The sequence below is a fragment of the Falco biarmicus genome, chromosome 2 (assembly GCF_023638135.1).
Source record: "Falco biarmicus isolate bFalBia1 chromosome 2, bFalBia1.pri, whole genome shotgun sequence".
Lineage (NCBI taxonomy): Eukaryota > Metazoa > Chordata > Aves > Falconiformes > Falconidae > Falco > Falco biarmicus.
The window spans coordinates 117,059,670-117,072,176 of NC_079289.1; the positions used below are offsets into that span (position 1 = coordinate 117,059,670).

The following is a 12,507-nucleotide window of genomic DNA, read 5'->3' on the forward strand; positions in this document are numbered from 1 at the left end:
TCAAAAGGTGTCTCTGATCAGTTTTAGAATGGCTAATACCACTCTTCACAATCTTCACAACCTTCTATGGTCTTTTCAATTCTGCCAGTAAGATTTACTAAAAGAACCATGCTGTTATGAAGATTTTTTTTCCTATGTACCAATCTATATGATATGTAGAAATCAACAGCTGTAATTACAAGAAAATGTCAATAAAAAGCAGGACCTATTTAATGGCAGATTTTCTTTGGCTTGTTTTTATTAACAGACAATTTACAAAGAATTTTGTTATTTGTGAAAAGTGGAAAGTCTCATTGTACAAACCAGCCCAAAGGGTCACCTGTATCTTTTCCATACATGGTGTAAAAGATTCTTGCACCATGGGGAAGCACCAGCACATGGATGCTGACAAATAAATGTATGAACACTGACAGCATAACAGAACTGAGTAAGCAGACCATACTTAATTAATAATGATCATGATGATAAAGTATTACAGCTTGTCTGCATTACCTTCTATTTTTGTTTTAATGTGTTTGGGGTTTAATGTTGTTGGAGAAGAAAACACAACTTAATTTCTGCTTACCACAAATTGAACAGTTGCAGTGCTTAGAGTCATTGAGGCAACAGTAAGTGAGCTATGTGTCTCTGAATCCTTACCGTAGACAAGATGCAATCATTTAATTACATTATTAATAGCACAAAAAACCTCCCCTTTGATCTTTCTTCCCACCTTTTCATAGTATTTGACCTCGTAGTCCAAGATGATCCCATTCGGATGTTCGGGTTCTTGCCAAGACAGGGACACGCTGTTCCTGGATGTCCTGTCTTTCCGTATGACTGTGATGGGGGATGGAGCTGTAAAGGGGATGGGGGAAGGAGGGAAGAGAGAAACTGAGTTTATCTGTGTTCCAATCCTTGGGAAGGAGTATTGTTTCCGTTTAAAAAACTCACGAGCATAGGTCTGGACTCACACCAACATTCAGCAGCTGGATCACCGTCCTGGTACACATGCCTTGAAGCACACCGGCCTCAAGGAAAATGAGCTGCGATTTTTTGTTAGACCGGAGGACTAGTGGCAAGACAGCAGATGGTTTTGATCTGCTACTACAGTGTAAGCAATGAAATATATTCAATATACTACAATATAGAACAAAATAACAGTACTACCTATTTGTTGTAATGCTGAAGTATTACCGTTACCAGACCCTGCAGGACTCCGATAACATTTTCACATGCAAAGTGTAAAATGGTGCTGGGATGAATTACGTACAAGGAGCTCCTTGTACCCACAGCTAGCAATAACCTCCAGCATTCTGCAGAATACAGCCTCTTTTACAACCAACTATTTGGTGGGCTCTCCAGATACAAATTGCTCCCATACACGCTCCTCCTTTACCGCATGTCTTCAAAAATGAAATTTGAAGGAAAAAAAAATATCTGAACTTCAAAACAACCTCCTTTCTGATCTGTATTAATCAGTTAGGCATGACAACTGATCGCATGCCCCAGACTCACCCACCACCCACAACTTGGAAGTAGTATCAACATGACAGAAGAAGGAAAAAATAATAATAATTACTTAAGATTCTTGAACATCACTTCAGTTTTAGACCACCCGGCTCTACACGTTCTTCCAAGACCAGGCCTAGGTTTCCTGGACTCACTGAAAGCTATGCAATTTTTAAAATCATTTTTTCTGTTTCTTTTGGGTTGGCTTCCCACTCCAAATCCTTCTCTTCCATGGCTTTGGCCAAAATTCATCAGATGATAGCTTACAGATCACACATTATAGATCATAATTGCCATTGAAATAAAAAGAACCAAACAACATTTTACCAATAAACAGCCTTTTATCTTCACATGTAAACCAAATGTGTTTAGAAGTTCAGCATTGTTCCATCCTAAAAAAAAGGCTCTAGCTGATCTAAACAATTTAATTTCAGTTGAATCTTATGAAGCTTTTACTGCTAATATAAAACCAGTTACACTTTACAGGCATTACACATCGTATGCATTAGCCAGTGCCCTTGCTGTTTGGGTTTTCATTCCTGCAACAGAACTTCCAAAAGCCAGAAAAAAAGAAAAAAAAAAGTTTTAATTAAAATAAATTCTGGAAAATTTATTCTGTAATTGATTTTGCTAAACTTTTATCAAAACATACCCTCTAGTCTCAAGTCATAATCTAAATGCTGACATCCTCCTCTAACTGAGTGGAACATCTAGCAAGCTACATAAAGCCACACAGCACGTATGTATATACACAGTGGCCCGTTCATTCTGGGTTGATATACATCCTCTGAGCAGCATTGTCACACCACATGGTTCAGAATAGCTCACTTAAAAGATTAAAAAGTTGCAAAACCTTTTTTTTTTTTTTTTTCTCTCCTCCTTTTTCTTCCCAGTAGGAAGAATTTATCCTGCATTTAAATTACTAAAATCAGATATTGGAGAGGGGGTTTGTGGTGTTTTGTGCACGTGTGTTGTTTCTTGTTTTGGTTTGTTTTGGGTTTTTTTGTTTGTTTGTGTTTTGTTTTTTTTTTTATAAGTAGGCTGGGAAAGAGTCTCTGTTTTACTCAGACTCACCAGATCTATGCTTGCTAAAGAGCTGAAAAGCATTAGGGCAAGGTATACAGGACTGGTTTGTAACAAACATCCTCCAGTAATCCCACTGGAATTCCACTCGGGAACAACCCGGTGCTAGAGCCAAAATACAAAGTAGTTAGCTGGATGGACTGCTCTACCGTAGCTGGCTGTATGTTAACTCATATACCGATGCTTGCTGCTTTTATGCTCTTGTAAGTCATTTTTATGTCTTCTTTTTAAGTCAAGCTATTCATCTTTCTTTTGTATGTGAATAGACTGCCAAGCCCAGTACCCCAGCTGCTAACACTTCCCATTAAGGTAACATTAATACAGATTTTATGAATAATTAATATATGATTAACAGAAATGGCTTTTCCCCTAATAAATTATGGTAATTTGTGTTATAACACATTCTCAGGGCAGGCTGAAATAATCTTATATGCCTCCAATACAGATGTGCTTTAAAAACCGCTTTCTTCTAACACAGTATTAATTATTTTGAGCTCATTTACACACATCTCTGCAGATGCTACCAGTAACTTATCTCACAGCAGTTTATTAGAAAAGCATCTGCTCTGCAGTTATCAATAACATTATAAAACATTCATACACCCTTTTTAATCCCTAGGGTTGCCAAAGCTGCTTAGAAATTATACATACAGAGCGTCTGGAAGAGAGAGCATCCCACTGCACGGGCAAGTGGAGGGGAGATGGATAATCACCAGGAACACACTGTTCCAGGCACCTTTAATCCCACGCACAGACCAGATCTGAGCTCTGCAGCCCCCAGCCCACTCCAACAGCTACCGAGCCTCTGAGCTACAGGAATTGTGTGTTCCAAACCTGTTTAAATCAACACCGCAACTTAACAATGTGGATTACAAAAGCTGCCTGGTTTTAAGGCAGCAATCTTCAGCACATGAAAGAACAGTGTCTTCAGATATTTAGGTGGTCAATCATTTATTTCTAGTGGATAAACCACGCTATTTGTGTTCAGAGGGGAAGAGATGTATTTGTAACTTAATTTTAATTATTAATCTTGTATTTTTTTCCCCCATCTTGTTAAACTATCTTATATATTGACTCGAGTGTTTTAGTTTTGAAGCACACAGGATGCTAAAAATAAAGACTCGACCTCAGGGTACAGATTTCCTGCTGTTCCTATAGTCTCTGTGTGTTCATGCTGGATGTAATGAGCAATAGTTGACTTTTGATCCCCCTTTATGTGTCTATTGACAAAACAGAGCCCTGGAGAGGACAGACCTCACAAGAACCCCTTCCAGCAGTCCTCTCCTGGCGCTATGTCAGGCTTACAGCTCTCCAAAGCACAGCTGATGCCCAACTGTGCTGCTCCTGGGATGATTTCGGTTCTAGGACTCTCCTTCTGCAAAAAGTTGAGGAGAGGGGATAAATCCTGGTGTGAGCATCCCCGATAGCCAGCCTTGCAGATGCACCACAGATGGGGGCAGAGAAGGGAGTGGGGGTGCTGTGCCTGGGGGGGCTGCCAGCCTGCACAGCCTTTACAGCTGTGGCAGCCTGGCTTCCCCCAAACCATGTCTGGCACTTTCTTTACTACCTTTTTTCTTTGCCTACATCCAGAACTGACTCTGCTACTAACACATGGGATCGACTGATGAACACATGCTACACTTTGATTTGACCAAGATGAGATAAAATGAAAAAAACCTTACCACCACAGCACGTGGCACAACCTTTCTTTGCAAGGTCTGCAAGAAGTTGGACTGTTAAAGCTTTACATCTTAATGTGATCTTTTTTGGTTTTACACCTATTAGATAAGTAGGTTTGAAAAGTGTTAAAAGTCCTTGAACCATAATTTAGGAAAACATTTTGTTCGGGACTTCTAAGTTTATCCTTAAATTCACTGCAATCGATGGATTTAAGATATGGTACAAGTTCAGGTAACCTGTAAGTACTGTCCTGCACAGGGACAGTATATGACAACAGGGGTGCCTCCCTGCCTACGGCCCCAGCTCGGGGCTGGGGTGCAAGCGGGAGGGATAACTTGACATCTGGACCATGGAATTGATTTCTTTTCATATGCATCCCTAGAACACAATGTAATAAACCAAAACTTCGAAACTGTGTTCTAAACAGTGCCTAAGTCAGCCTTAAATTGTCATTCTGTAACACAGTTAATCCTCCCTTCTCACCACGGCAGCTCAGTTACTGTATTTTCCTATTTACTTGATAGAGTCTGAAAATCCAGCAGCGAAGCGGCAGTTAAAGGGAGTTAATGTTAGAAACCATTAAACAATGAAGGCGTTACCGCAAGTACCGATGTCTTTAGACTTCTGTAAGCTCCTAGCTCTTCCTTTTTCCTGAACACCATTATTTAACAGCAACAGGATGAGGCTGAATTCAAAATCAGGCCACAAAGAGGAACAGAAGTACTTCGTATTTAGAATAGCCATTTTTCATTGCAGTTCCAGGATCTTCCTTTCTTAAATTAAAAGACAGATAGATCATGCAACTATCTAGAGATATGTGAGAACAAATTTGTTAAATGTCTGCAGCTCCCACTGACGAAACCAGTTTTGTACTAGGGGTTAGCAAAAACTGACTCGTTATGAAGCTTTTTAGGATAAACTGAAGGTTTAAAAATTATATGGAAGTATCAACAGCAACACATAGTTAGGCTAAATTAATTTATTATTTGGAAAACATACTTTTCAAAGTAAAACTTAAGGAGAGTGCTTTTTTTAGACTAAGACGAATGAATGCTGTTTCAGTGATTTTTTGATAAATCTTGTGGCTTGTATACCTCTATGTATTTACATTCTTATTGGCATTTTGATTAATGTATTAATATCTTTAACTTCTTCACTGAATAGGAGTGGGCGTTCTTTATAATTAATGTCAAGCCTGTGTGGCCACGCATTAAGAGCTTTAGTCTCCACAGTCACACACAAGCCATACAGAGGTATTTTCATGCATCAGATGGTTACTATTTGTCTGGTACTACAGTCTAACTGGTTTATGACTAGTTCAAGCAGTTAATATGAACATTCAGAACTCCCTAGAGTTCCAAGCGGAAATGTACTTTGAGCGCTCAATGTTGTTAGGTAGCATTTGTGACAACTGGGAATGTGGATGTTGAAAAGGTAACAAACGCAATGATCCAGGGAGCTTAGACTCACAAGTGTAAAAACCTCCTCAGTCATGACTAGTAAAGGTGCAAGCAAATAACATGAAGGATCTAGCAGAGACGACAATAAAACTCTGCTCAAATTGATTTCCCAGCTAAACTGACCCCAACAGATCATTTGTTTTCCTCCAGTTAATAGCAGCTGTATATAAATCTGCTCATTGACTTTTTCCTTATTCCTTGGTTATTGTTTTCATATGTGACTGGCTTACAGATGTATAACCATACTGCAAGGAAATTCCCTGTCCTGCGACAGGGAGAACTCACGATTAACTGAGGGAGGCCATGTGTGTACAACTGCTGAAACATTTAAAGTTCTGTTGTTTCTTGCTTAGGTCTCTAGATCACAAATTAAATTTTAGGGAAGGATTTCATTTGAAAATGACCGTGGCCTGCCCACTTCCAGCTTTTGCTTGCAAACAGCTAATCAGCATCTGAGAATAAAATATTCCAAGCGATGCTGAAAGATAGTGATCAAGAACATATCCGAGCCAGCAAAAATTACTATCTTACCAAATTACGACTTCTTCTGCACTGCTGAATAAACGGAAGGCTTGTTCCTTCTTCTTTCCTTAGAAACCCAATGATTATATTATCTAACCGTAATACTGTAATTGGATATAATGTATAAGTTTTCTTTAATGCCTATGATGCCTCTAGGAGGTAATGTGGAACAAGAGCAATAAATAAAGATCGTAATCTGAAAATTAAACCCGCAGCCTCTGACAGCAGGTCCACTGGGATCCAAACCCAAATCTGTAAGTCTTAGGGGACCGGTGTCAAAACCACAAAGCTATCATACAAGTTAAAGTAGAAACGCCAACGTCTGAATGAACAAATGGCGCTCTGGCTTAGAGGCAGTCTCTCTAGGGAACTGGAGGCACACCTGCAGCGTCAGGACAAGTGACAGAACTTGCCCCGGTGCAAGCATTAGGTGCCATGCACAGCTCAGCCCGGCACTGCCCATAACGCCGCCGCACGCGCGCTTCTCTCCAGCAGCAGCCACCCAACATCTGGGGTCCTGTGAACCAGCCCTTCCACCTTTAGGTTTATCCAACCACGCCACCACCAGCCACCATTCAATTCGTGATGGAGCCCTAAGCCATGACTCGCAAATCGGTGTAATGACGCCGCATCTCCGTGGCATGATGACATTAACATGATGTCTGTATGAACTGCTGTGCTTGCCCTCGGATCCTTCACATCTCCAACGTCTAGCCTGCGGATTAACATCTTAGGGGCTTATTGCAGAAGCCTGCTCACAGAACGTAGGAGCTGCGCTACTTTAACCCTTCTCCGATTGCATTACTGTTTCCTTTCCCCGTCAAGTGCAGGTAAAGGCGCTGCCTCCCTCTGGGCGGCTGTGCTGGAGCAGGGCTGATCCCACAGGCACATTCCAAGGAGGCTTGCTCAGCCCTGCATCCCCCCAGGTGCCTCCCAGGAGTCAGGAGGAGGAGGAAACAGTTACGCTTTAACAACACCTTGGAAACCTGCTAAACCCTACGCGCTCCTCTTCCAGCTACAATTACCCACCTCTTCAACACGCGTGCAGACGCAGTCCTCTGCCCTTTAATCTCCAGGACACGTAGTTAAACTAGCACAGTACTCGTGTTTGTGTTCCTGCACCTTTTCCTTGAGCTGAAGCAGGCTCAATATAATTTTACAACTTGGGCTGTAAAATGTCATCTGATTCTGTAACATCATTAAGTGACTGTCAGCCAGAAGGCAACGCGCCCTCCCTGTCGCCAGAGACCGGGCATTAGGGCTTCTAGCCGTCCCAACGGCAAGAGGCCATGTCAGCGGGCAGGACCCTCAGACCACATCCAGGCTGGATCCTAGCAGGGTGCAATCAAAAGGAAGCGGGTGAAAAGGTTCCCAGTTTTTGGGAGAGGGCTATCAAGATCCGGGCATTTACACGTATCAAAATGTGGACGGAAAGAAAAAGGACGAAGCTTTAAGGACACACAGAAACAAGTTAACTCTGGCTGAAACAAAGCTGTGTGGGGCAGCTGCGTGTGCTTCTCCCAGAAACTTTAAAGACTGATTTGTTCATGGCTATTTTAACAGATGGCTGCCTGCATTATGGCAGAAGTACCCAAATGCATCTGGAAGCTGGTGGGTTCCAGCCTGTGCTTATAGACTCCAGAGCGGCTGCAGGCATTGCACAGGTGCTGTGAAGGAAAGATGGCAGGGAACTGGAAAGGGGAAAACAAGCAGCTTCAGCAGGAATTACACTGAAAGGCAGCTGCTTGGTTTTGCTCTCCAGTGCGGAGAAAGGCAACCTTCTGGGCAGCAGCTGTCACTGGACAAGTGATTATCAGAGCTCATTTCTCACTCTTACAAATAAATTCTAAATTAAAAGCAAACTTCATTACGTGTTGCACATTCATGGTCTCATTTCTCCCTCTTTTTATTAAAAGAGATAGCAAATGCCTTCCACAGAGCAAACAAAACGTCGGACTTGCTCATATGTTTAACACATGTGTAATATATCACGGAAACGCCATGTCCATTTGGGAAGTATCAGGCTGCACAAGGCACTCGCTTCAGAAATTGAAAATTATGGTGCCATGGCGTTCACAGCTGTTATTTCAGAGAGGAGACAAATGCCATATATGCTTTTATAAGGATTCAGCCCATAGGTACTCATAACACAAATGTTATTCTTTCTGTTCTCTGTTTGAGATGGTGGGAGCTTTGCAATACTTCATAGTTTTCACTGAATGCATTTAAGACTGTATCAGTTTAAAATAAACAGTTTTGCTTTGCCTTCCCTGCACTATTGTTACAGTACTCTACACGACGTTAAAGCCTCGGGCTTCCCGGTGCGAAGTTTTCAGAAAGAAGAATTTATTCACTGTGTCCATAACATCATCAGTCAGGTCCTGAGTGGGCTTCCCCTTTCTGTGAATGTTTGGCTATTTCCTCAACCAGAGGAATCCTGTTCACAATTTCAGAAGGAAACTTAAGACCCATCTCTAGAAATGCCAGTATCCAAAACTGGAGAAGACAATCCTCAGCTAATTAACCTATGATATAAAGTATTTCTCGCCTTTTGAGAAATCACCAAGAGCTCCCGAACTGTTCTGTCAGTAAGTTCCAACAGAATCTTTTCAAGCTGGTCAGAAACCGCTATAAATGGGAATACTATTTCTCAAACTTCTTGCTCTGTCGTTCTCTGGTACATTCCCAGATGGCTAGGGATCAATCGCTTTTGCAAAGGTTAATGAGAATCTCCTTGGATGGAAAGATGGAAAAGACTTGAAAGGTGATCACACCTCCTTTCACTTTCTTTTGGATTTTGGGATGATTTAACCTTTATTTTTGTTTGGTTTAAAGCATTTTCTTTAAACAAAGAAACAAAGTTTACTAGAAGAAATGCTAGAAAGAAAACTTGCACACGTATTCTGCTGTAGAATTAGACACCGCAAAAAAAGTAAAAAGAAACAAAGAAATATAATTTCCTTGAGGGATTTCTGATGTCAAGTTTACAAATTCTGACACTAGGAAGTCGGTACTAGTGAGAAGAAACAAATTCTTTAACTTCCAGGAAAAGGTCTACTGGCTTCAAAGCGTCCCTGTCCTGACGAGCAGGATGGCACAGGCGTAGCTGGCGTGAGTCAAACCAAAGCCGCATGTTATGTGAAGACTGTACCAGGCAGGGGTGCATAACTTTGAAACTAGAATTTGGTTTTATATTAAAATGCTTTTAAAAATACTTATTACATTCAGAATTCCCATGGACAGGAATAGTCCCCAAACCCAAAGAAACAAGTAACATTATTTTCCCGGCTGTCCCCAGCCTACAAATTTTCTAGATGGAATAGCTTCAAGAAAGAAGGGAAGTTGATGGTTTTGTTTACCATCGAGAGGAACACAGACCATTTCCCTCAGTGATTCCCAAGAACACTAGTACAGATAAGGGAGAGACAGAAGTCTAAGGGATGCTATTTAACTGAGTGCTAAGCATCCTGTTAACTACATTTCTTTAATTTTACCACTTTACCAAAGCAAGATATTAAACGAGTATTTACACAGAGCCTCAGGTTAAAGACCGCAATAGGAGGAGAGAAAGCCGCTATCCACCGATCCACAATTTCACCGTGACCTCTGGAAAAGGTAGCTAAAAGCACTGGAAGCAAAAAACACCAGCTGAGCCACAAACTTCACCTGCGAACTTTCCCTAAGGTCGCGAGCGTTCGCACGAGGCCTGTGTGCGCACAGAAGGGACCGATGTATGTCACAGACTTTGAAGCCTCGGCAGAGCTTCCTTGACGTTCAGGGGAAAAGGGATCAAAGGCTTTGCAAGCAGAATGTCTCTAGCTAATAACAGGCTATGCATGGAGTGACATTGTTAAAACACTTCCCTTTTTTTTATCCCTAAAGGAGGAGTTTTATTGAGTTAAAATGATCCTTGAATAGCCTCTGGGCTGAACTGTAAAACACATTTGAAAAGCGTAAAATCTTTATTTATGCCAGGAATGTTTGAAACTCAAAAGATAAATGTCATTCAAAAAACCAAGCATGTCCTAGGTATTCGGTACGTAATGGGGCACAGCTGTAATAACAGTCAGTGAACCAGAGACTCCCTACATCATGTCATTAGCTCACTTTTAATAAGTCTATCTTCTTGTCCTTTTTATAAGGACCATAGGGAAAGAAAGAAATATATCGTGCACCAAACATCTGTGGCTTTCTCAAATTGTCTCTGAGAAGACATATCTACTGAAGGGACCTGTCTTGGGATATAGATTGTAAAGTGTACACAACCCTTTCTAAATATGGATTTTATTTAAACAGGGAACAACAAACATCATTTGCAAGTTGCTGCAGACAGTGCAGTCTAGCTTAACAGAATAGAGGCTGAACATATAAATAGCACCACAGTTCCTGCATGTAATCAAAGATACACATTGAAATAAAGCTTGGTGTTCAACTTCATGCTGAATTTATTCACTTGAAACCGTAGATTTCAGGCAAATAGAATTCTAGTTCTGACGAGGTTTTTAACAGCTTTTCCTGGGAGCCAAGTGAGTCTTTGCTTCCAACAAAAGTGAAAAATTTACTGATTCTTTCTCCATTTAAAATGTTTACCTCCCCCACCACCACCCCCCCGAAGCTGAAACTAAAGGACAGTTTGAAATTTTCAGTCTGCAAGTGACACGTGGATCAAGATATTACAAACCAGCTACGTCTACCCTTTGAGACTATCCTCCCAATGATCCTAATTTCTGTACCTAGTTGTCAGTTTTGTTCTGAAGTTTTTCCTGAACGATTTTCATCCTGGCCCCTTGTAAAAACTCCGTAGTGCCTTATCGGTTACCTTCTCCTTAAACAAACTCAGCCCTTGTGCGTTTCAGAATGTCCAGGCTTGACAGCTAATCCTCTTAAGAAAAAGGCAGAAAGAGGAGTAAAAGCAAATTTAATCCAATGTATGTAACAGACTGGGCTGTGTGCTTACACCTGAAGAAAATACCTGGTTGATGTGGTTTTACTGCATTGTTATTCATTAAGCCAGAAAAATTGAGAGAGAAAAATGGATGATGGAGTCACCTGCCAGACCTAATGCTGCCGTGCAGAAGGGCACATGCTCAGTTACTATTGCCGTCATCTGTTTTCCTACACCTTTTCATGCATGAGTTAAATGATTAAGCAAGACGATTAAACAGGCTACATGAATTGTTCTGCTTTGTAAGTTTTAGAAATACAAAAAATAAAAGGGTCAGATTCCTGATAATCACACACTACCGCTCTTCTAGGCAAGCCTGAGATGATACAGGGTGTGCCTGGGGGTTTTTGTTATCCTTTATACTATAGCTGTGCATATATGCATGGGTTTGGATCCAGGGGTGGTTATTCTCTTATAGCTTCCTATATGAAAAGAGCCACACAGAGAAAGGAATCAACATTTTACAAGTGCACAATTGAATTGGGGGGGAACATCAAACCTCAGGTTTAGGCACTTTTAGGTACTCATTTGAGGAGCATAACCACTTTCTATAGTTACTAGGAAAAGACTGACATCTCTAAGTAGAAATTTAACCCACAAAAGCCTCTTGTGTTTCCTTTGCATTTCCTTGTACAGCAGGTAAGCACAGATTCCTATTTATACCAGAATATTTTTTTCTATTTTTTTCCCCCAGCTATCTGAATCCTACATGGATTGTGTGGAAGAGCTGTGCTGAACTGAGGGCAGAGTTTGTCAGAGTCTCTTGTTACAACATGTTCCCTTTGTTCCTCTCCTGATGCCAGGATACGTGACAGCACAAAACTCTGCAGAATCGATTTAGCACTGACCCTGGCTTATTGTAGCTGAACTCAGTTGCTACCACCATTCACAGCTGCACTGTCGAGACCTTGGTTTACAAGGCCTTAAGAACTAATCAAACCTAAAACTACATTTAAAGCTGTTATACTGTGCTTTTAGTGGCACTGGACACTGAATCATGTTGGAAATACTGGAAGGGGTTAGAGCTCCAGAAGACAGACATGCAAAGCTGGGGTTTGGAGACTGAATATTCAGCCTGGTATAGAGGAGATGCTCTATCCAGGAAAATGCTGCTGCAAAAAGAGGGTCACACACTTACCCCCTTATTTCCACCTACCCTTTACAGGGGTTTGATCTCGCTCACTCTCTTTGCTCTGCCCTTGTGGACCCTCTGGTCTAACCTGGACAACTGGATTTGCTACCCTACACCTGGCAACCCTGACCCGTTTAGATATGCTACATGGAAATTAATGATAAAACTACACACAAGCTCCCTTGGGACAGCAG

At 41.3% G+C, this 12,507-nt stretch overlaps 1 protein-coding gene across 2 annotated transcripts in view; it reads right to left on the reverse strand.

Annotated features, from left to right (window-relative positions):
- The window catches only part of EPHA3 (EPH receptor A3), a 231,283-nt gene that overhangs the window by 59,599 nt on the left and 159,177 nt on the right, over positions 1-12,507 (reverse strand). For both annotated transcript variants that reach the window (XM_056329548.1, XM_056329547.1), the window contains exon 6: positions 713-837. In XM_056329548.1, coding sequence (XP_056185523.1) covers positions 713-837 — 125 coding nt within the window. The remainder of the gene's footprint in view (positions 1-712; positions 838-12,507) is intronic.